At 35.7% G+C, this 21,487-nt stretch overlaps 4 protein-coding genes across 4 annotated transcripts; 3 read left to right on the plus strand and 1 right to left on the minus strand.

Moving 5' to 3' along the window:
* LOC125216047 (mannose-specific lectin alpha chain-like) lies at window positions 1-994 on the plus strand. The gene has a single exon (XM_048117651.1). The coding sequence runs from the start codon at window positions 45-47 to the stop codon at window positions 831-833; it is 789 nt and encodes a 262-aa protein (XP_047973608.1). The 5' UTR covers window positions 1-44; the 3' UTR covers window positions 834-994.
* Window positions 995-3,723: 2,729 nt separating this feature from the next.
* On the plus strand, window positions 3,724-5,725 carry LOC125216306 (reticulon-like protein B2). Its single transcript, XM_048117987.1, has 5 exons — window positions 3,724-4,033; window positions 4,603-4,783; window positions 4,873-5,014; window positions 5,124-5,193; window positions 5,303-5,725. The coding sequence occupies exons 1-5, from the start codon at window positions 3,829-3,831 to the stop codon at window positions 5,467-5,469; spliced, it is 765 nt and encodes a 254-aa protein (XP_047973944.1). The 5' UTR covers window positions 3,724-3,828; the 3' UTR covers window positions 5,470-5,725.
* Window positions 5,726-11,436: 5,711 nt separating this feature from the next.
* LOC125215373 (S-type anion channel SLAH3-like) lies at window positions 11,437-13,838 on the plus strand. Its single transcript, XM_048116773.1, has 4 exons — window positions 11,437-11,674; window positions 11,758-12,126; window positions 12,221-12,991; window positions 13,276-13,838. The coding sequence occupies exons 1-4, from the start codon at window positions 11,546-11,548 to the stop codon at window positions 13,672-13,674; spliced, it is 1,668 nt and encodes a 555-aa protein (XP_047972730.1). The 5' UTR covers window positions 11,437-11,545; the 3' UTR covers window positions 13,675-13,838.
* Window positions 13,839-14,339: 501 nt separating this feature from the next.
* On the minus strand, window positions 14,340-16,057 carry LOC125210080 (calcium-binding protein CML38-like). Its single transcript, XM_048109659.1, has 2 exons — window positions 16,048-16,057; window positions 14,340-14,809 (listed from the first exon to the last, which is right to left on the minus strand). Exons 1-2 carry the CDS (start codon window positions 16,055-16,057, stop codon window positions 14,340-14,342), a joined length of 480 nt encoding a protein of 159 aa, XP_047965616.1.
* Between the last annotated feature and the right edge of the window lie 5,430 nt (window positions 16,058-21,487).

A 21,487-nucleotide genomic window follows, 5' to 3' on the forward strand; every position in this document is an offset into this window, starting at 1 on the left:
CTAAGCATCCACAACATCCAAAGCAAAAACCTACTAAACAATCCATGGCTAAGCTTCTCCAAACCCTAATCCCACTCCTCTCCTTCCTCCTCCTCGCCGCCACCACGGCGAGGTCGCAGTCGACCTCCTTCTGGTACGATTTCTACGGCCAGAAACCAACCGACCTAATCTACCAAGGCGACGCCCACTTCCCCTCCGACTCCACCTTCCTCCGCCTCACCAACACCGACTCCTCCGGCGAACCCCTCAAACACCGCATCGGCGCTGCCGTCTACTCGAAACCAATCCAATTCTGGCAAGCCGGCGCCCAGGTCGACTTCGAAACCACCGTCAAATTCAACATCAGGCCCGGCTCCCTCCCCGGCGACGGCCTCGCCTTCTTCATCCGCCCCGTCGGCGCCGCCTCCGGCGCCACCGGCGGCGGCCTCGGGATCTTCTACTCGAACGTCCACACGGTGTTCGCGGTGGAATTCGATACATACTCGAACCCGGGGGTGGACCCGGACTACCGCCACGTGGGGATTGACATCGGGTCGAATATCTCAGAGAACACTACCGATGTTGGGAGCGCGATTCTCGGGCGGGAGGTGACTGCCCGGATCAACTACCAGAAGGCGACGAAGGAGATCAGAGCTGTGGTGAGCGCGGGGTCAGAGAGCTTTGAGGTGAGCTATGTGTATGACTTGAGCACTTTCCTTCCTCAGGAGGTGGAGGTCGGGATTTCGGCGAGCACCGGCGGTGCGGTGGCGATTCATGACCTTGTTTCGTGGTATTTTACTTCGACTATGGTGTATACCAGCGGGCCCGGCGGATACATTTCCGAAGTTGTGTGATTTAGTGGTGTGGGATGAGTACTAAGAATAAGAGGATGTCCATCAGTTTGTGTTTATGTTGTTACTATGAATAATGAATGTATGTGTGTCGTAAATAAGGACTTCCCTACTACTATCATGTACGTACGTACCATGCTTTTATGAAATTACTATGTCATTAATCCTGCAGACTTTCATATACCAACCACAACAGTTTATACTAGAGATGCCCAAGGTTTTCGGTTCGGGCGGTTAACCGCGGAATTGTAACCGGCGGTTCCGGTTTCGAACCGAAACCATCACTTTTGGAACCGTGGTTCAGTTCAGGTTCCAAAATTCCGGAACCGAAATCATGCCGGAATCGCGAAAAACCGTGAACCCGAGCCGAAACTGTAAAAAACCATCGGAAACGGCAGTTCGGAACCGTGAAAAACCGTAAAAACCGCCAAAAAAACCGGTGGTTCCGAATCGTAACCGCCGATTCCGGAACAATGGGCATATCTAGACTTTATACTTTAGAGCATTCCCAACAGTTTCCCTAAAACCTCTCTTATTTCTCCTTAACTCCTGCCACATCAGCGCCACATCAGCACCATAATTTATCCCCAGCTTTTAGCCAACTTTTAGCCAACTGCTCCAATGGTTTCTCCCTTATTTCTCCCTAACTCAACATTTCATTTTTACATCATCACTAATTTAATTGTTTTATTTTTTTGTATATAATAAAGCTAGCTAATTTAATTTATAAGACAAAACAAATAATAGTAATAAAGTTCGTTGTATTAAACACGGGTATAAAACGGGAGGAAAAATCGCCGAATTATCGCCGACCTCTCCCATTGGTCGCCGATAACTCGGCGATAGACGGCGAAAAGACGCCGACTTTTAGCCGTCACCATTGGAAGTGCTCTTATAGTGCTACAATTTTACCATGCAAAGTCTCTCTCTCTCTCTCCAATAAAACACCTATAGCCAACTCTATCTATCCTCTCTTCAAATTCCTCCCTCTCCCAGATGCACGCCCTTCGCCAACTCTCTCTTCAAAACGTATTAGTCTATAATTAACACTTATCATATTGTTAGTGAATGAGTCCCACCCTAATATATAGAAACGAAAAAATGTTTCTTTAAAAAGAGAGTTTCTCATTTTAAAGGACTAATTAAGACAAAATAGTTTCTACTTTTAAGGATGAAAGTAGTATGTAAAATACAGCTTCGCACGTCACACGCTTGGCATTATTCGTGTTGCGCAATCACGCGCAAGAGCCAATCGACTCATGCGTGCAGCACATGAAACCACTAGCTGGGTACATTTCAACTACCAATTCTCTATATTTCTCTCATACTTTATCAATTTTGCATTAAAATTCATGACGTCCGCAATCAAGACTATTTTTTGTGGATAGATAAAGTATTTTTCATAAAATCCAAAATTATAATTCATGGATGAATTAATTATGAATTGATTCATTATTTTTTCAATAAAATTTTATTATGAATCTACTAATTAACCCTATTGTCCTTAGCCCAAATTAAGAATAATACTTATCATGGCTGGACAAAATTCCAAGCACTCAATGCTACATTTGCTTTGTATGTAAAGTATAAATGCACAAGAAATTCTGATAAATTAAAAAGGTGGCGAAATATAAACTATTCTTAAATCAAACTGAATCATCCACTACTAAGAGTGGCCCAAAGAGAAACAGGCCCATAGGGATGCAAGGAAAGGGCCCACCAGTGTCCGATATTAGGCATGTGGTGTCCACCACTCACCTACTGCCACGTCACGACATAGGAAACATCCGCTGTCTGTCTCCTGCTTTACTATTTGTAGCCACGTTCTATTTACACTGCATCGTGACGCCGTCTCATCTCCGTTTTGTCTTCAAATTCCGTAATTTGAAATTTTCTACCGTATATAGATTTTTTTATAAACAAATTATTTGCTAGCAAATATGCTAAAAGTAATTCATTCATATTATGTCTTCAACAATTCTATTCATGAAACATTTTTTGGTAAATAAATTACACAGCATATTTATCAAACTGTATTAAATAGATTGTGCTGATTGAATTTACTCGTTATTGCAATGATCTAATATAGTACTTACAATTTATTTAATGGTATTCATAAATAGACATACATTATCAATGAAAATTATGTTCCTACTGAAATGATAGAAAACTCTTTTCTGAAAAACAAAGTCACAAGAAGAAGTTACAATATATGTCCAGTTTAGCTGAAATTCATGTTAAATCAATATATTTGCATTGGTTTATTTAAACTAAATTTCCTACTACATTCTACGGATATAAAATGATTATTCCCTTTTTATACATAGAGATATTGTATTTAATGTCTCTCAAAAATGGAATTTTTTTGATATTTCAATCAAGCCTTATTCACTCTTCCAAAAAGAAGGAAAGACCATGTTATATTAAGGCACAAACAATTTTATGTGAAATTATATTTTTGAAACATATAAGAAAATTTTTTGAGGATGTTTGTAATTTCACGTTTATATTTTAACTAAGCTATAGTATGTTTTATATGACTCCCATGAAAAATAGTTACATATTTCCGTTTTATTCATTTATCAAATCAATTTTGAAATTTTGAATTCAATTATATTTCATTTTTGTCATCTGTTGTTACTTTCTTATTAATTTACAAATTTAAAATTACAAATGAAATCATCTTTCAAATTTGAAAATTTGAAAAGTTTTAAAAAAGGAAAAGAGATGCTCCGTATTTAACTGCCGTTAGACCTCGATACCATCAATGCAGATTTGGAATTTCTTTTCTCGGCTTCCGTTACTCTAATCCAAGCGGCTCGGATACCCGATCCTCAGGCTCGGCAATTCCGAACCCAACGCCTCTGTTAAAACCCTCGGATTTTTCATTTTCTTTCTCTCACATTCAAGCGAAAAAGGTGGGAGCATAGTGTGTCTAGCTAGTCAAGCAGTAAACTACTTTTCCAGCGGCGTGGATTGAGATCCAAGTTTGGAATCAATGGCCGATGAACACGAGAAGCACGAATCCGCTGCTGAATCTCTGATCGATAAGATCACTGACAAATTCCACGGCAGCGGTTCGTCGTCATCTGACTCCGATAACGATGGGGACCTCAAATCAGCGGCATCCGCCGTGAAGGCCAAGATCTACCGTTTGTTCGGCCGCGAGAAGCCTGTGCACAAGGTTTTGGGCGGCGGAAAACGTATAATTACTGCCTTTTCTTCTCTTAATTTTCGTTGTGGAATGTTTCGATTAACTATAAGTATTTGCTCAGGTGTACGTATTCTCGATTTGTCAGATTTAATGCCGTTTATGAGATTTATGAATATACACTTGAAATTAGGGTTGATTGGGAACTGAAGATGTGTTTGCATTGTATGAATCTGTGAAGTTAATTTATCGCTTGTTATGAGCGGGATTTAATTTACTTTAGTTTGTTCAGATCGTGAGCGGTTATTTGATGATTTGGATTGTATTTGAGGTCAAACTGTTTCTTCTTTGTTTCCACTTTTCCTTCTGGTTTATCGTGTTAGTTCTTCCGTAATGATCATCTGTATCTATGTCCGATCTGATGTGCTAAAAGCATTTGTTAGAAATTTAAGCTTTTGAGATGTGTTCATATTTGCATATTGAGAAGTTGCTTTTTATTTAAATTCGATTAAGGTCCATGATTAGGCGTAATATGAAAGTTTCATGATGAGACTGATATAATTCATTTTTGCATACTGTGATTCATGATATATTATTTGATGCATCAATTTGTTCTGGCAGCTGCTGACATTTTCCTATGGAGGGACAAGAAAGTCACTGGTGGTGTGATAGGTCTTGCTACTGCAATTTGGGTGCTTTTTGAGCTGCTTGAGTATCACCTGCTCACTCTAGTTTGCCACATCCTGATTCTTGCATTAGCAGTCACTTTCTTGTGGTCCAATGCATCCACCTTCATCAACAAGTATGCTTATTTATAATGTGGAGATCCCGATTAAAATTTCCATCTTTCTTACCCGCCGTATGTGTCTTACTTCCTATGTAACTTCTCAGGTCCCCGCCAAAGATCCCTGAAATCGCTCTTCCTCAGGATGTTGTCCTAGGCGTAGCAGGAGCCCTTAGGACAGAAATCAACTCACTTTTTGCTTTGCTTCGTGTTGTAGCATCTGGACGAGACTTGAAGAAATTCCTTGCTGTATGGCATGAGTTTTTCTCTTCTGATAATTACATTTCTACTGCCCAGCTGTTCTTATTGATCCCATCTGATTTCTTGCTGATTCTGGCATTGCATTATGTCATAATAGGTGATTGCTGGCCTTTGGATTGTTTCAATACTGGGATCCTGCTTCAACTCCCTTACCCTGTTTTACATATGTAAGTACCTAGCCGTCTTTTATCTCAGTTACTGATATGCTTGTCCAGTATCGTAATTAATCATCATCTGCACTACCTCATTCTGTTTTGTTCTCATTTAATCATACAGGCTTTGTTTTGCTGCACACGGTTCCTGTTCTTTATGAGAAGTACGAAGATCAGGTTGATGCTTTTGCCGAGAAAGCTGAGGCTGAGTTCAAAAAACAATATGCTGTGTTTGATGCCAAGGTTTTGAGCAAAATCCCGAAAAGTCTTAAAGATAAGAAGCTTGCCTAGAAGACTCCTTCATGTGAGGTGGTGCTACTCGGTCTTGAAAGGCCTCGTATTTCCATTTCCCTTGTTGTTGTGGCTAAGTTGTCCGATGCCCCGATGGAACGAACCCGTGTTTGGTCGTTTTTTTTTTCTCATATGGTTTCATAGTTTAAAATGCTTACTGATATTGATTTAGGCGGTTTTGAGTTTGTCTTTGCAACAGTGTTTGGAAATTATATTGCTTTTATAATTATGGGTAGCCGAATATTAATTGGCGTGATGATTTTGCCTCTTTTCATGGTAAAGACATGTTTAAATTGACATTTACCAACATTAATTTTAGTTTCAAAAAATATTTCACTAACAAATACAGTAAATTTGATATTGAAGTGGGCCGTTGAATCCGCCCACGTATGAGATATTGGCCAATATGATGAGAAAGGCCCATAAATAAATTAATATAGTGTATTTTCTAGTTTTGACAGAAAATGTGGAATTAAATTGAGAGTGATAAAAAAAAAAAAAACAAATAGAAATCACAACTGATTTTTTGCTGCACCACCAATCCGAGTGAACTCCCAAACATCCTCGTTAGTCATGAATGACCACGTTGATCACAACTATCTTCCACATGCCATCATTCCGACTCGTTTAAGCTTTCAAAAATATCAACAATATTACGTACAAAACATGAATGAGAACATAGCGAGATTCAAAGCTAAGCCTCTCACCTTGTAAATATACATAATCACGTAACAATATTAGTGAGATTCAAACTTAAAATTTAACGTTTGAAATACACATGAGTTTGATTTTGCCAAATATTGAGTAGGAGGTAGAGGTATGCCTAAATTAGACAGAAATATATCGAGAATAAAAACATGCATGAATATATATTTGAAGATTAATTTTGTTTAGAGAAAGTGATTCCAACACTAGATCACTATTTGGATGATTAATTTAACCAATAATTTTAAAACTACATATTTAACGGACATAATCGGAAAGTGTTTGATATCTAATCTTAGTTAGGTCACTAGTATTATACAAAAAACAAAGTTCGGTCACTATTTTAATCTATAATTAAAAAGTAATAACTCTTTCTTATTGTTAAAGGTTGTCACCCGTGAATAACAAGAATTATAATAAAATGATGGTAGTGTTTTGAATGGAGTAAGGATCCTGATTAAATAATGTGCTGTGAGTTACGTTAACCCTACTAATAAATGGAAAGTGACAAATATTTAGTTGACAGATTGAAAATGAAATTTGTGCCAAAATTTTTGCAAACTGCTGGAATATGGAAATATGGAATAGACAATATCAAAAAAACATCCCGAACTTAACAAATAAAAATATAAAGAATATATTGAGACCATTTTATTTGCATTTTATTCATATTTTCAATTTTATACTATCACTTTGTGATTTTTGTGTTCTTACAATTTTTTGCAACAATGAAATTTATATAATTATTTTCTGATTTTCTAATATATGTAGATAATATGGAGTAGAATAATGTTTTCGATCAGTGATCACTAATAAATGATCAAAAATAAATATAACCGGTTTGGAAGAAAAATGAAATAGAATTAAGAAATAGTACAAATTATTTAAAATTAGAAGAGATTTAGTAATTTAACATCTTAAAGTTTATTCTACTCCATTGATTAAATAGGAGTAACACAAAAAATAAAGAGAAAATGGAGCTATTTATACTCGATATCGCGCCGACATTTCTCCACCACTGATTTGATTATCAATTTTAGACTTAGCTGGCCCATGACATATAAAGACAAAAACACCAAGCTTCAATAACAATAATATTAATAATAATATTAAAATTAAAATTAATATTAATAGTAGTAGTAGTAGAAGTACTTGTACATTCTCAGTTTACAATTATTACTTGTTTTTATCATTTTGTTTGTTCACAAAAATTAATCTCTTACAACATTTTTGGTAGGGACGTCAATCTCGCTCGAAACCCGCATGTCGACCCAAATAATCCGGTAAAATTATAGGGTTAGGGCCAAAAAATTGTAACCCAAATACATAATCGGGCTACACGGGCTGACCCGTTTGGGTCGGCGGGTTATGCGGGCTGGCCCGGGTGGGTTGCGGGTTAGCCCATGGCATGGGTTGAGCATTTTAAAAAAATATTATCAAATTTAGAGTTTATATACTTATTTATATGAAATATATATGACATATGAACTATATACGGTAATTATCTCTTCTTTCTCAAATTAAAAGTTAGGGTTATATGAAATATAGAGTATATTAATATCATAATATGTACTCATATAATCACATTAAACTCCATAGAATTTATTTTTTGACATAATATTATATATACTATCTTTTTTAACTTCTTAGAATTTATTTTTTGGGTATACAATTAAGAACGTTATTTAACTCCTTTTGAAATGCATGATTTCCATTTAATTGTATTCAGATTCACACATGCTACTAATTGAGCGATATGTTTATGTATTTTGTTTCAATTTTCAATAGCTATTATTTTTCTTCTCTTGATCACTTTGATACTACTTCACTTTATGACAATCTGTTTTTTTTATAAGTGAGAATATTGAATTGGATGGAAAGAAACAAATAAGATCACTTCTGACCTGAATAGCCCGTGGGTTAGCTTGGAACCCGAAGAGTTAGGGTTAGGGCCAAAAGTTTATAACCCGAAAAATCTACAGCCCGAATAACCCGCACCCAAATAGCCCGACAACCCGAATGGATTGACCGAATCCGAGCGGGTTAGCCCAATTGACATCCCTAATTTTTGCTAACATTAGCCATGACCCATCATATCTCTTTCTTTTCCTATATTTTTCTTTTTTTTTAAAAAAAATTATCCATTTGAACCACTACTAATAATAACCTTATTTTTTTTTCTTATATTTTACTGATTTTATATAAAAACTTGCAAAAACTGACTATTGGTAATAATCGGATGAAATATAATTCAAAGAATGTATATATAGTTTCGTTTCATTTCATCACCCCACCCCACTCAACCCCCTCAACTTTACCAGTTTAGGCATGAAATATAATTCAAAGAATGTATATATAATAGTAATGGCATTCCACTGCAATAAAATTTGTAAAACTTTTTTGGCATGAGAATTGGATTATTCAGGTATTAGGCTATTAGCCATTAGGTCATAAAAAAGAGATAATTGTTGCAACTCTCCCATCAAACCCCACAAATCTGTACACGGTGACATCACTTTCATTACACAAATCTGTTCGAGAATCTGCATTTGGTGTGTTAGAACATAGTGGAGTATGTAAATTAAACAATAAAAGGAACAAATTACTAATGTTCACATATGGTTTTTCTTTTTCATATCACATATAATGATACAGATTAATTAAATAGGAGAATCCAGCCTAAAAGACTAACTTGTTAGAAGAGATAGCTCATTTAGTCTATATATCACACACCAGTTGTCTCACAACCGATATGAGAATTGAATCTGTAACATATAAAAAAGTTCACTATAAAATATTTAAGAATAAATCCAAATTTCATGATTTTTCTATTAATTTTTAAAATTGCAGTGATTTAAGTTAAAATTTATTCTTCTAAATCGCGTACGGATTTAGACATTCACCACCAATTAAATTTAGCTGGCCAAAGATAAGACAAGATACACCAAACTTGTCTCCTCTAACTTATACTCACAACTATAAATTATAGTAGCACCTTCTATTGTTTGCAGAGTGACCTAACATATTGTGAAATTTCAATAATTTCATAAAGGCATGGCCCCTTGGCCGATTCTTTTACTCATGTAGCTGTAAAACAATAACAATATTTAGATTGTATATAGAATTTCATCATCTTCCTTTCTCAACTTTACCATCCTAACATGATTTCATCACAAGCCTTTATGAATGTAAACCCACTTCACACTAAATCTAGCTACCTTTTTGTCATACACTAGTGCTAGTTGCGTTAATTCTTTAGGTATTAGGTCATATACAAAAGAGTTAATTGTTGCATCACACCCCACAAATCTATATACAACTAATATTTCCCTCATCACTTTTGCTGTAAAAAAAAAATCAGTAACTATATAATTTACCCTTTTGTATGAAAGTTATGAAGGAGAAGAAAAAACAAAATTCTCTTTGAATGGTGAAGTGAAGTTTCGTACACACCTTTATGTAGGCTAATACAGCTCAACCTCAGTTGTAGACACCACTTGTTCACACTTTATTCAATTAATTTATGGATTTAATTACTCTAGTCATTCGAAACTAATTGTGGAAGGAAATTTCAAGAATTCTAAAATAATACTCAGTGAGAAAGTAATAATGATAATAGTAAATTAATAGTCCCTCCGTCTCACAATAAGAATCGCATCTTGTCATTTTGATCCGTCCCATTATAAGAGTCTCATTTCACTTTTTACTACAAATAGTAAATAGGTCTCACATTCTAACTTACGTCACTCATATTCTATTATAAAACTAATATATATAAAAAATTCATATTCCATAAACTTTTTCAATCTCATTATTCTTTACCTTTCTTTAAAGCTCATGCCTACAATATTGTGTAAATATCTGCTAGGGCTAGTGTATAATTTAATGTGAATTACTAAAATGGAGTAGATATTTTGTTGTATGATTGAAGAAATGAAATGTGCCGTCAGAGAGCATCTCACCAATCAAGAGATGGTAGTTGACAGAATTTATGACGTATAGAAACAAACTTTCAGCTTTGCGTTTTGTGGGCACATTATGTGTTTTTCTTGATGAATAAAAAACACTCAGCCACATGCATGTGTGATGTACGTTAATTTAAAAATAAAATATGATAAATTACATATTTTAAGTTATTTTTAGTTATGTAAGACGAGAGTTATCTACTTTACTAAATTAATTATTTTATTTTAACACACCCCGGCCTATGCACATTTATTGAAAGGATATAGTGTAAAAAAAAATCAAATCCAAATGCATAATCAAATAACTGAACATAGACACTCATTTTAAGATCAATTTAGTTCATAACCTGAAATTGACAATGTCAATTTCAGACAGTTTTAATTCATAAGAGTTTATACCCTTCGTATGAATTAAATTGATCTTATCCTTTCATTTTTGATCTAATGATTCAGATCTGATCTCTACTTATGCATTAGAATTTAATTATTTTTTTTTATGAATATCCTATCGAAATATTGAAAAATTTCATTTGAATATTTATTAAAAACTTAATATATAAAAGAATTTGTATACATATTGAGAACGTTAATACACATCCATTTAAAACTGACCACACTAAGAAAAAAATCTCTTGATTTAGACACTGAAATATATGAATAAAAAATACCAAGAACACACACACAAAAAAAAGAATATGTGAATTGCTTCAAGTGTTGCTTTCATGGGTTTTCAAATTAAATGATCACCATTTATATATTTCGTGATGGTCCTTGCTACGTGAAAAATAATCCATTTTTGTCGTTATCGAAGGAAAAAGAAATATCCAAGAATATATATAGAATATAATTTGGTGAAAATTATATTCAACCTCGTGGGTAAATTTGCACCGATCGATTCATTTGCTTAAATCATGATTTACAATACTGCTAATTTTGTACTTGCACCATTTGTTTGGTTTTGATTGTTCACATTTAATTCATAATTATGATGTTTAGCACATAATTCAAATGGTTCGGCGCAGCCTGATAAACATGCAACCTTATCACGCCATACATATCATTATTCATTTAATTCACTTTTGAATAATATTAATCAACTCTTAACCAAATTCTTGAAATTTATCCCACAATTTGTTGTGAGATGCCAACTTCACCTAACTACTTATTACTTTTATTACTAAAATTTCTCTCTTTCTTCTTTTTAGAGCTAGCTGTATGTGATTTGTGAACAATCAGAGTGACGGTGGCTTCCAACAACATTGCTTATTTCTTTTCTATAAATACTTCCTCATTTTCTTGACTTCACTACACCATTTCTCTTCTTCTTTTTCTCTACCAAATAGATAATTAAAAATTTAAACATTTTGCTTTATTGATACTATAATTTGAAGATCAAGTACTAATTAATGGCTACCAAAGAAGATAGCCACGATATTGCATTACCACCTTTGATCAAAGCCATCTCTGCAAATGAAGTGGACGGTTTCGATGAAGCGAAATCATCCACCCTTCAACCTCCGAGCACCTCGGTTTTCGTAAGTAAAACATCCTTCAATTCGAATGTGTTGATAGACGTACTATTCCGTATGTTTATAAGTGGATTTCTTTATAATCTCAGGGGATCGAAGCAGCGAGCATGGTAAAGGACGCAATCTCCATCAGTATGCCGCCTTCTCCGGTTGAAGCTCATCTCCAAAAGACTAAGCGCGTCTTCTTCACAAGTGGAGATGGTAAAGTTGAAGAAAATGCAGAGAAACCCGAGGCAAAAGGGGCTAGATTCCATTCCCAACCAATGCCCAAACGGAATCCGGCTCACGACAGAAGATTCGACTCTTTCAAGACATGGTCGGGAAAACTCGACAGACAGCTCTCAAATCTACGCGGCGTAACCACACAAGAAGAACAACCACAGCCGCAGGAGTTCGAAAATCTACCTGTCCACCGATATTTCGACGCTTTGGAGGGCCCAGAGTTGGACACACTACGCGTATGTCTCACTAAAAAAAATTGAAACTTCGTGATTTAATATTTAATTTTCAAATTTATTAGAGATTGATCAGAATTTGACCAAACTACTACAGGCCTCTGAGGAAATCATTCTACCTGGGGACAAGCAATGGCCATTCCTCCTCCGGTTCCCGATCTCCTCCTTCGGTATCACCCTCGGCGTCGGCAGCCAAGCCATAATGTGGAAGAGCCTCTCCTCCTCCACTGCCACCGCCTTCCTCGACGTCTCACCTCACATTAACCTAATACTATGGCTCATCACCGCAGCTCTCACCCTCACCGTCGCCGTCGTTTACGCCCTGAAAATGATCTTCTACTTCGAGGCCGTCCGCCGCGAGTACTACCACCCGGTCCGGGTCAACTTCTTCTTCGCCCCGTGGATCGCCCTCCTCTTCCTAGCCCTCGGTGTTCCGCCCTCAGTTGCTGAGACGCTTCCCCCGTATCTTTGGTACATTCTCATGGCTCCGATCTTGTGCCTCGAGCTCAAGATCTACGGCCAGTGGATGTCCGGCGGCCAGAGGCAGCTGTCCAAGGTGGCCAACCCTACCAACCATCTCTCCGTCGTCGGGAATTTCGTCGGGGCTTTGCTCGGAGCGACGATGGGGCTGAAGGAAGGGCCTATATTCTTCTTTGCGGTTGGGATGGCTCATTACATAGTGCTGTTTGTGACTCTGTATCAGCGGCTACCGACAAACGAGACGCTCCCGAAGGAGCTCCACCCGGTTTTCTTCCTCTTTGTGGCGGCCCCGAGCGTCGCCTCCATGGCTTGGGCTAAGATTCAGGGCTCCTTCGACTCTGGTTCGCGCATAGCCTACTTCATCGCCTTGTTCCTCTATGTTTCGCTGGTGAGTCCCCTGTTAAATATCTCATATTTCTATTTTAGTACGCGCATTCATTTCATTTTTACTATTTGTAGTAAATAAATCTCATATTTTACTAACTCATAACTCATATAATCGGGTTAATTTCATAAATATGAGTACTAACTACTTTGTACTTATATCAAATTGGTTACTAAACTTTAAATATTTAATTATTTTATTTTAAATGGCAATTAAAATGCCAATTAACTTTTCCAATTTAAAAGTAGGATTAATTTCACTAACTTTGTCACCATTTGTTACTATAGGCCGTTCGAGTGAACTTTTTCCGAGGGTTCAAATTCTCGTTGGCATGGTGGGCCTACACGTTTCCGATGACGGGCGCAGCGATCGCAACGGTAAAGTACTCGAGCGCGGTGACATGCAGGGCGACGCAGATTTTGGCAGTGATGCTCTGCATGGTGGCCACAGTGGCGGTGGCCGCGCTGCTCGTGAGCACGGTCGTCCATGCGGTGGTGCTCGGGGACCTGTTCCCCAACGACATGGCGATCGCGATCAGCAAGAGGCGGCCGAGGAGGCGGTGGTACCACAAGAGATCGGGAAGCTCCGACAGCAACATTGAGCAGTACCTTAAGTATATCGATTCAGATGAGAAAGATGTCGAGGCTTCTCTTCATCATTCTTCGAGCCCCACCAGCCAAGACTAGCTAATCATACTCTGTTTGTGTCTTTGTCAAGTGAGGAAATCTCTGTGATTGGGAGAGTTTAGTTTCCGGTGATCTTGATTTGGTTGCTTCGTGGTAAAATCGATACCATGTGTATATTTTGTACGATGAATAATGAGTTTGTTCAATTCGGCTTTGTTCGTTCACGTTTGTCTCAAGCTACTTGCACTGTATTTTTGGTATGATAAGTCTGGTATTACAATCTTTTGATATTTTTTTCATCCCTATTGACAAATAGTACAAAATAACTCATAATGTATGACCTATTAATCGTAGGAGAGATATAGTTCAACTAAGATTTATTTGTTCGTCAACTTAAATTTCCTTTTCAACAAATAAACTCGTACAATGCTATTCAATAAGCACTTGAATATGACGACTACGTAAAACATAGGGCGAGATGGTATTAATTGACGATGAAAAATCAAGAGGTTCTATTTGATTTGAAGCATTTTGTCATTGTTTTTTCAAGAGTTATAGAAAAGTATACAAAAATGAAGGTATATATACGAGGGTTAGATAAATTTAGCCATGATATAATTTTTTGATTTTACAAGGACTAGATTTTTTTCGTTAATTCAGGAAATGGATGTGCCTTCACTCGATGGTGATTGATAGATTTTACTCCCTCCGTCCACAAAAATAGATCAATTTGTGTATGGCACGGATTTTAATGTAGAATTGGTAACATAAGAGAGAAGCATAATCTTAAACTCGTCGAAATTAAGCACTCCATCGCCATTGATATCAAAAGGGGCGATCATATTCTTGCAGTCGTGAACACTCCTTCTCTGCCCCAATCTACTGAGCATCTTCTTCAAGCTCTCTGCAGTAATGCACGAGCTTCCCTCCGGTGCGTACAGTTTGAACGCCGCCTTCAAATCGCTCTGCTTCTCTTCCTCTCCCGCCCCCTCCACTATCTTCACGAAATCCTCCAAACTCAACAACCCGTCCCCGTCCGAGTCCATCAGCGCCACCGCCGCCGCCGAGACGCCGTAGAGGTGGAGGGAGAAGAGCGTTGCAATGGAGGTGATGGAGAAGATGATGTTGTTGCCTTTCTTGTCGAAGAGCCCTAATTTGGTGATTTCGTGGACGAGTTTGCGGTAGTCCTTGGAGACTTCAGAAACGTCGTAGTTTTGGAGGTGGAGGTGGTTGTGGAAGGGGGCGAGTTGGGACCAGGCGTAGCCGGGGTGGTGGGCGACCAATGCGTGATGTTGAGGAGGGGAAGGTCACCGCCAGGGTGGGATTTGAAAAAGAGGGAGAGTGTTGAGCTCTAGTTGGTTGTGGATTTTAAATTTTTTATTTAAGAATATTAATTGGGTGTAACTAATTACAATTAGTAATTTAATTTGATCAAATTCGGATTACAAGGCACTCACCGTTATTTATTAACGGTTCTGTCAATTTAGGACCAATTTCAATCAGATTTCATTTGTGAGAGACCAAACAATCAAAAAGATAATATTGAGGACCAAAATGATAAAACGACCATATGTTATGGACAACATTTGACATTTACTACTTTTATTAATACTTGAAAAACACACAGCCACAAGCTAGCACTGTGTGAGTGATATATGTTTGTTTACATATTTGATTTTATAACCATTTAGTTGGTGATAAATTTGTTGACGGTGATACAAATCATGACATTTACGATGCGATTTTTATCCTAAATTTTGTTATTTAAATAATATATATTGCAAATAGATTTATTTAAAAAAAAAACTACAAAACGATTTCTATATAACCATTTAAAAAATAAAAAATTATTAAGTGCATGCGCCGATATTATATGTATCACATAATTTGTAAATATAGATTTATAGTATAGGAGTATATGCGAGACAATTTTGAAGATGCATCTTGCTTCGAGTGTAGCTTTCATATGTTTTACAAATAGACACACATTGAAACTTGACCACTTGTATAATTTCGTAAGTCTTTTTCATGTGGAAATTTAGAGCATCCACAATATATAAAATAAACGACGATTCACTATTTTCCTTTAATTTATTAATATTGAATGAAAAAATGAGAACAGAATGTGTGTGATTTGGTATCACCCTAGTGCTTACATATTTTGATTAAAACATGTTTTTATCTAAGTCGTTAATAACAAAAGAAATTGTACTAGTATTTAGTGATATTGATATACCCTTTTGGTAAATATCTTCTGTCTTTGACGGTTGAAATCGAAGTAATCAAGAGGCCTATTCTAATTCGTTGCAAATTGCACTAGATTATAGAATTCACAGGGTAACTAACAAAGCTTTAACTAATTAGACGTTAATAGTCTACAATGCTATAATATTGCTAGATTATTGCAAATGAAGTGGTTTGATGCATACATACCTTGATTCATTGTGTGGCCTCATTCACTCTTGACTCTAATTTATGCTTCACTATCTTAGAAATTCAAACAACAATTAAATGTTGTCTGCCTGCATCTTTTTCTACTTTAGGTTTTGAATTTCGTTGGAAGGTTAGGTTTCTAGCATCCCTAGGTTCAAAAATAAAATGTTATGCAATGCTAGCTACTTGACCAAACTATTAATTTTGTGACTAAAAATTCTACCCCTATTCCCTATTTCATCAATGAGGTTGCTTCTCATTCTACGTACCCCAATTTTGTGACCAGATTTTGAAGAATGAAAATAACACCGCTCCTGAATTTTATAATTTTCTCAACACTTAACTATTTTGTGTGTGAGCAAAATCAATAACATATTACAGACATGGAATCAGACTATTTTGTGATTAGAAATTGAAAAAAAAATGTTAACATCTGCAAATTTTATGATTAATTTTAAAAATTATGAGACTGGTCGGAATTTTACCAAAATTTATAATTTTCAGAAATTTGCCAATAATAATATACTTGTCGTGTTTCAAATACAGTACATCTTAGTTCTGGGTTACAAATATATTTGTGCTTAATGAGCCCAATTTATCCAATTTCTCAAACAATGGCCCAAGGGGCCATAAATCTATTGGAAATTAGACAGACATCAATATCAAGTAATCATGGTTCCTACAATGTAGTATCAATTCTATTACAAGAGTTCAAATTAAATGGCAGATGGATATAATATTCTTATGATTGATATTGAATTTCACGAATCGAATTAGATGAAAACATGATTAATAGAATCTCTCTGTACTTACATAAAGTAGCTAAACAAAAAAGTAAATGATAGGAACCATTTCGTCATTTCGAAAATTATTTCCCAGCCCAAAAATATTAAATTAAAGTTAGTATCTGAAGGTCGCTGATCATGAAAGTAAAAATTAAGTATATGTCCCCCTTCAAATTAAAATCATCAATTGAATGGCTAGACAGCTTGAGTTATACACTTAATTAAATAATGTAGCAGATAATTATGCAAAACCCCCAATGCCAATTCCCAACCAGTTGGGATACATTATTCTGCCTAAAACTTCATGAGCTGGTAAAGAAGAAAAAAATAATAATGGAAACACACACATTGAAGTGAAACTGTGTGAACCAATATTGGGACAGATAGATTTCTGTATAAAATATTTTGTCATGGTCATATAAATACTAAGTACTAGAAAAGAAAGAATAAAATAACCTCATTTCTTTTGCTTCTATGTTGCTTCAGGCATCCTTAATTACAATCCTGAATTTTCCCCAAGAATCTGAGAACATGACATACTTGTGGAAGAATCTCTTCGACAACTTGTGGCATCTCCTCAACTGAGGCACACCTCACGCGCCTCGTTGAATGCACCGTGATCTCAGAAGTAGAGGCAGTAGTTGTTTCGCTGGTGAGTCTATGTTAAATGTCTCATATTTCTATTTTAGTACGCACATTCATTTCATTTTTATTAAATGTATTCTTTAGTAAATAAATTTTATATTTTACTAACTCATGTAATCAGGTTAATTTTATATATGATTACTAAAAGGTTAATTTTATATATGATTACTAACTATTGTACTTGTATCAAATGGGTTACTAAACTTTAAATTTTTAATTATTTTATTTTAAATGGCAATTAAAATGCCAAATAAGTTTTCAATTTAAGTTACCAATTAATTTATTTTGCCATATTATTTAAAAATTAGGATTCGCATTTCACTGACTTTGTGACCACAAGTAACTTTTTTCGAGGGTTCAAATTCTCGTTGGCGTGGTGGGCCTACACGTTTCCGATGACGGGGCGTAGCGATCGTGACGGTGAAGTACTCGAGCGCGGTGACATGCAGGACGATGCAGGTTTTGGCGGTGATGCTCTGCCTCGTGACTACAGTGGCGGTGGCCGCGTTGCTCGTGAGCACGGTCGTCCACGTGGTGGTGCTCGGGGACTTGTTCCCCAACGACATGGCGATCGCGATCAGCAAGAGGCGGCCGAGGAGGCGGTGGTACCACAAGAGATCGGGAAACTCCGACAGCAACATTTCATTCTCCCAGCCCCAATAGCCAAGATTGATCATACTCAGTTTCTGTGGAAACGGTCTTTATCAAGTGAGGAGATCTCTATGATTGGGAGAGTTAAGTTTCCGGTGCTTGATTTGGCTTATGTGTATATTTTGATCGATGAGTGATGACTGATGAGTTTGTTCAATTCGGTCTGGTTGGCTAGGAGTTAGAGATGTCAAGTGGGCTGGACCGGCCCGACCCGGTCTGGGCACACCGAGGCCCGCCTATATTTAGGCCTAGCCTGAACTAGATCCATGTCTGAGGCGAGCTGAGCTGAGCTGGACTTGGCTTTTTCTAATTTTGCTAGGCTCGGCCCGGCCCATGCCCACTTGCCATGTGGGCTGGGCTAGGCTGAGCTTTGTTTAAATTTTTTGTTTACGTATTTTAAAGATATCCTAAATGTATTATATGCAAAAATAAAACATATAACTTGTATTTTTATATCACATTAACTTAATCTAAATTTAATAATGTGACTTTATGTCCACAATATTTTTCATGTTTTTTATTCTATTTAAAAGTAATTGTATAACTAAAGGAATAACTAATATGGTTAGTTTTGTTTTGTTAGTATATGATGACATATGGGTTAATGTTGTATTTTTAAACCTACAAGTATATGAACTAACTAACAAATTTAAAAAATTCTATAATTATCATCATATATTAAGGTTTGAATACGTAATATTCTTAAAGTTAAACTTCATAATCATCTTTTTCACATCTTTGATGAAAAAAAATTATAAAAAAATAGATATAATCAAGATTGAGTATTTTATTCATGATTTAGTTGGAAACTTATGTTGATGTTAAACTATGCTGTTTGAGACCATTCGGAGACATCCAAAATATTGGAATGATATAAACAAAATTAACATGTTTTGTGCACAAGATGACATGCATAAATAGAGAAATATACTATTATTAGTGATTAATCACCTAATTACATGTAAAAAAGCTAATTATAAAGATGGGCCTCTGATGGGCCCGGGCCTGTGCTGGTCCTGGGCCTGGGCCAGTCCTGGGAAGGTCATGGTCCTGGGCCTAGCCTAGGTTTATAAAATGGCCCAATTGGAGCCCAGTCCAGGCCCGAATCGTTTCACTAGTGGGCTGGGCCTGGGCCGGGCCAACCCGGCCCAATTGACAACTCTACTAGGAGTTACTACCTCCATCCAATATTAAGTGTCACATTTAGTGTGGGCACGGGCAAAAAAAAGTGGGTTGAATAAGTTAGTGGATTATGTATCCCATTCATATATATTTATAAATTAGTTTTGTAATAAAATATGAGTAGAATTGGTTGGTGGAATGTGAGGTCTATTTACCCTTTATGGTAAAAGTGAAATATAACTCTTATTGTAAGACGGATCGAAATGGCAAAATATGACACTTATTATGGGACGGAGGTAATATAACATTCAGACTCAAGCTACTTCCATAGTACTTATTTCATTACGAATCGTCCCAACTATTTAACTTTTAAATATCATTTTCTTAAATCTTATACAAATAAAAAGTAGCTTGGAGAAAGTATTGTCAATTATGAAAATAGGCAATTTGTTTAATCATGGAAAGATAAATTCTCGCTATATACTCCTTCCGTCCCGAAAATATAAAATAGTTTTACCATTTTTAGCCGTCCCTCAAAATTAAATCAAGTCTAAATTTGAATTTTTTTTAACAATATACTCCACTAACACTATATCCACTACGTTTTCCTTTTCCTCTCACTTTTTTTTATTTCTATCTTACTTTATCAATTGTTAGGTGAAATAAAGTAGAGAGGAAAAAAGTAGTTGAATATTTTAATGAGGAGAGAAGAGAGATGAGGTTATTTTTAAAATTGAAAAGTGGTCATTTTGATTGAGACAAACAAAAAAGAAAAAATCGTCATCTTAAATGAGACGAAGGGAGTACATATTAAGACTCGTATCATTTATACGTTTATCTATTTTTTAGAGTCAGAGCGAGTATTACTCCATATACTAATATATGAAATGTTTAAAGTAGTACTAGCACTTTCGAGATTTTTTTTTGCAAGGAAGAATAGTTAAGACCTTGTTACATCAGCCATTTGATGAGGACAATTTTTCTTTTTAATTGATAAATAAATTTAAAGTTCGTGTGGATTTGAATCCGAGACGTTTAGCCAACTCATACCCACTACGTGGACAAATTCTTATTAAATGACTAGGGTATAACAGCCCACTTTTAAATTGCAGTGATTTGCATTAAACTAAATTTGAAATCATTGAGGGCCTTCGGAATTTATTTTCACACTTTTGTTTTGGGCGTAAATGTAAAATAAATCTAATGCCAAACTTACCATTATTATTTAATTCTCCCATCTCGCCGTTACTATTATTTAGTAGGGAGTTAGCATGCTTTGGCTCAAAAATTTATCTGGGAGGCCTAATATACTGTTCTATTTTCATTTTTTCACGTAATAGAATTCAATTATTTTGATAGAATAGAATTGTTACAAGTGAGAATTAGCATTTGTGGTCCACTGTCACACATACGAAATAACTCAAATATATGACCTATTGATCATAGGAGAATATAAATTAACTAAGCTTTATTTGTTTGTCAACTTTAATTTCCTTTTCAACAAATTACTTCGTAAAATACTACAGTATTCAATAAGCATTTGATATATGATGAATTAGGATCATCAACGTGGGATAAGATTTAAGAATTTTAACAAGGTACAATATGATATCAATTGAGGATGAAATAATCAAGAAGATGGAAATATTTTTTTGCTTGAATATCAAAATATCGTGTTAACACTTTAAGCGAAAAGTAAGTTTTTAAAATTTTAAGAATAAATCAGAATGATCCCATTGTATTCGGGTTTTACATATGAGAATGTTTCAACTTGACAATGTTGGCACGAGTATTAGAAACTTTCGTCCAAAATTTGACTATTTGAAAGATTATGTTATTTTTGCATCTTGGCAAAACGACATGTCATAAATTATGTTTAATCCTGAAATTTGTTAAAGTAATATATATTGGAAATAGATCTATTCCATAAAATAACTACAAAAGGATTCCTGTATATATTTTAAAAAAGTAATAAAATAGTTTATTAAGTGAGATATTTTCTGTATCACAAAAACTGTAACAGGATTATTATAATAGTACGCTGAGTCAATTTGGAAGATGCATCATATGCTTCTGAGTGTAGCTTCATATATTTTACAAATCGACATGTACATTAAAACTTTACCACTTAAATATTTTGTAATAGTCTTTTCTATGCGGAAATTTAGAGCATCCATAATAAAGGTTGTAATTTTGTATCACCCTAGTCCCTAGTGGTTATATATATGCATTAAAAC

This window comes from Salvia hispanica, chromosome 3 (genome assembly GCF_023119035.1).
Source record: "Salvia hispanica cultivar TCC Black 2014 chromosome 3, UniMelb_Shisp_WGS_1.0, whole genome shotgun sequence".
Classification (NCBI taxonomy): domain Eukaryota; kingdom Viridiplantae; phylum Streptophyta; class Magnoliopsida; order Lamiales; family Lamiaceae; genus Salvia; species Salvia hispanica.

What these genes read in the sequence shown, in the direction of transcription:
- LOC125216047 (XM_048117651.1), top strand. Translation starts at nt 45, where the DNA reads ATGGCTAAGCTTCTCCAAACCCTAATCCCACTCCTCTCCTTCCTCCTC.
- LOC125215373 (XM_048116773.1), top strand. Translation starts at nt 11,546, where the DNA reads ATGGCTACCAAAGAAGATAGCCACGATATTGCATTACCACCTTTGATC. An exon ending in CAGAGTTGGACACACTACGC is followed by an intron (nt 12,127 to 12,220) that starts GTATGTCTCACT and finishes AAACTACTACAG; the next exon opens with GCCTCTGAGGAAATCATTCT. An exon ending in TGTTCCTCTATGTTTCGCTG is followed by an intron (nt 12,992 to 13,275) that starts GTGAGTCCCCTG and finishes TTGTTACTATAG; the next exon opens with GCCGTTCGAGTGAACTTTTT.
- LOC125216306 (XM_048117987.1), top strand. Translation starts at nt 3,829, where the DNA reads ATGGCCGATGAACACGAGAAGCACGAATCCGCTGCTGAATCTCTGATC. An exon ending in GGTTTTGGGCGGCGGAAAAC is followed by an intron (nt 4,034 to 4,602) that starts GTATAATTACTG and finishes TTGTTCTGGCAG; the next exon opens with CTGCTGACATTTTCCTATGG. An exon ending in ACTTGAAGAAATTCCTTGCT is followed by an intron (nt 5,015 to 5,123) that starts GTATGGCATGAG and finishes ATGTCATAATAG; the next exon opens with GTGATTGCTGGCCTTTGGAT.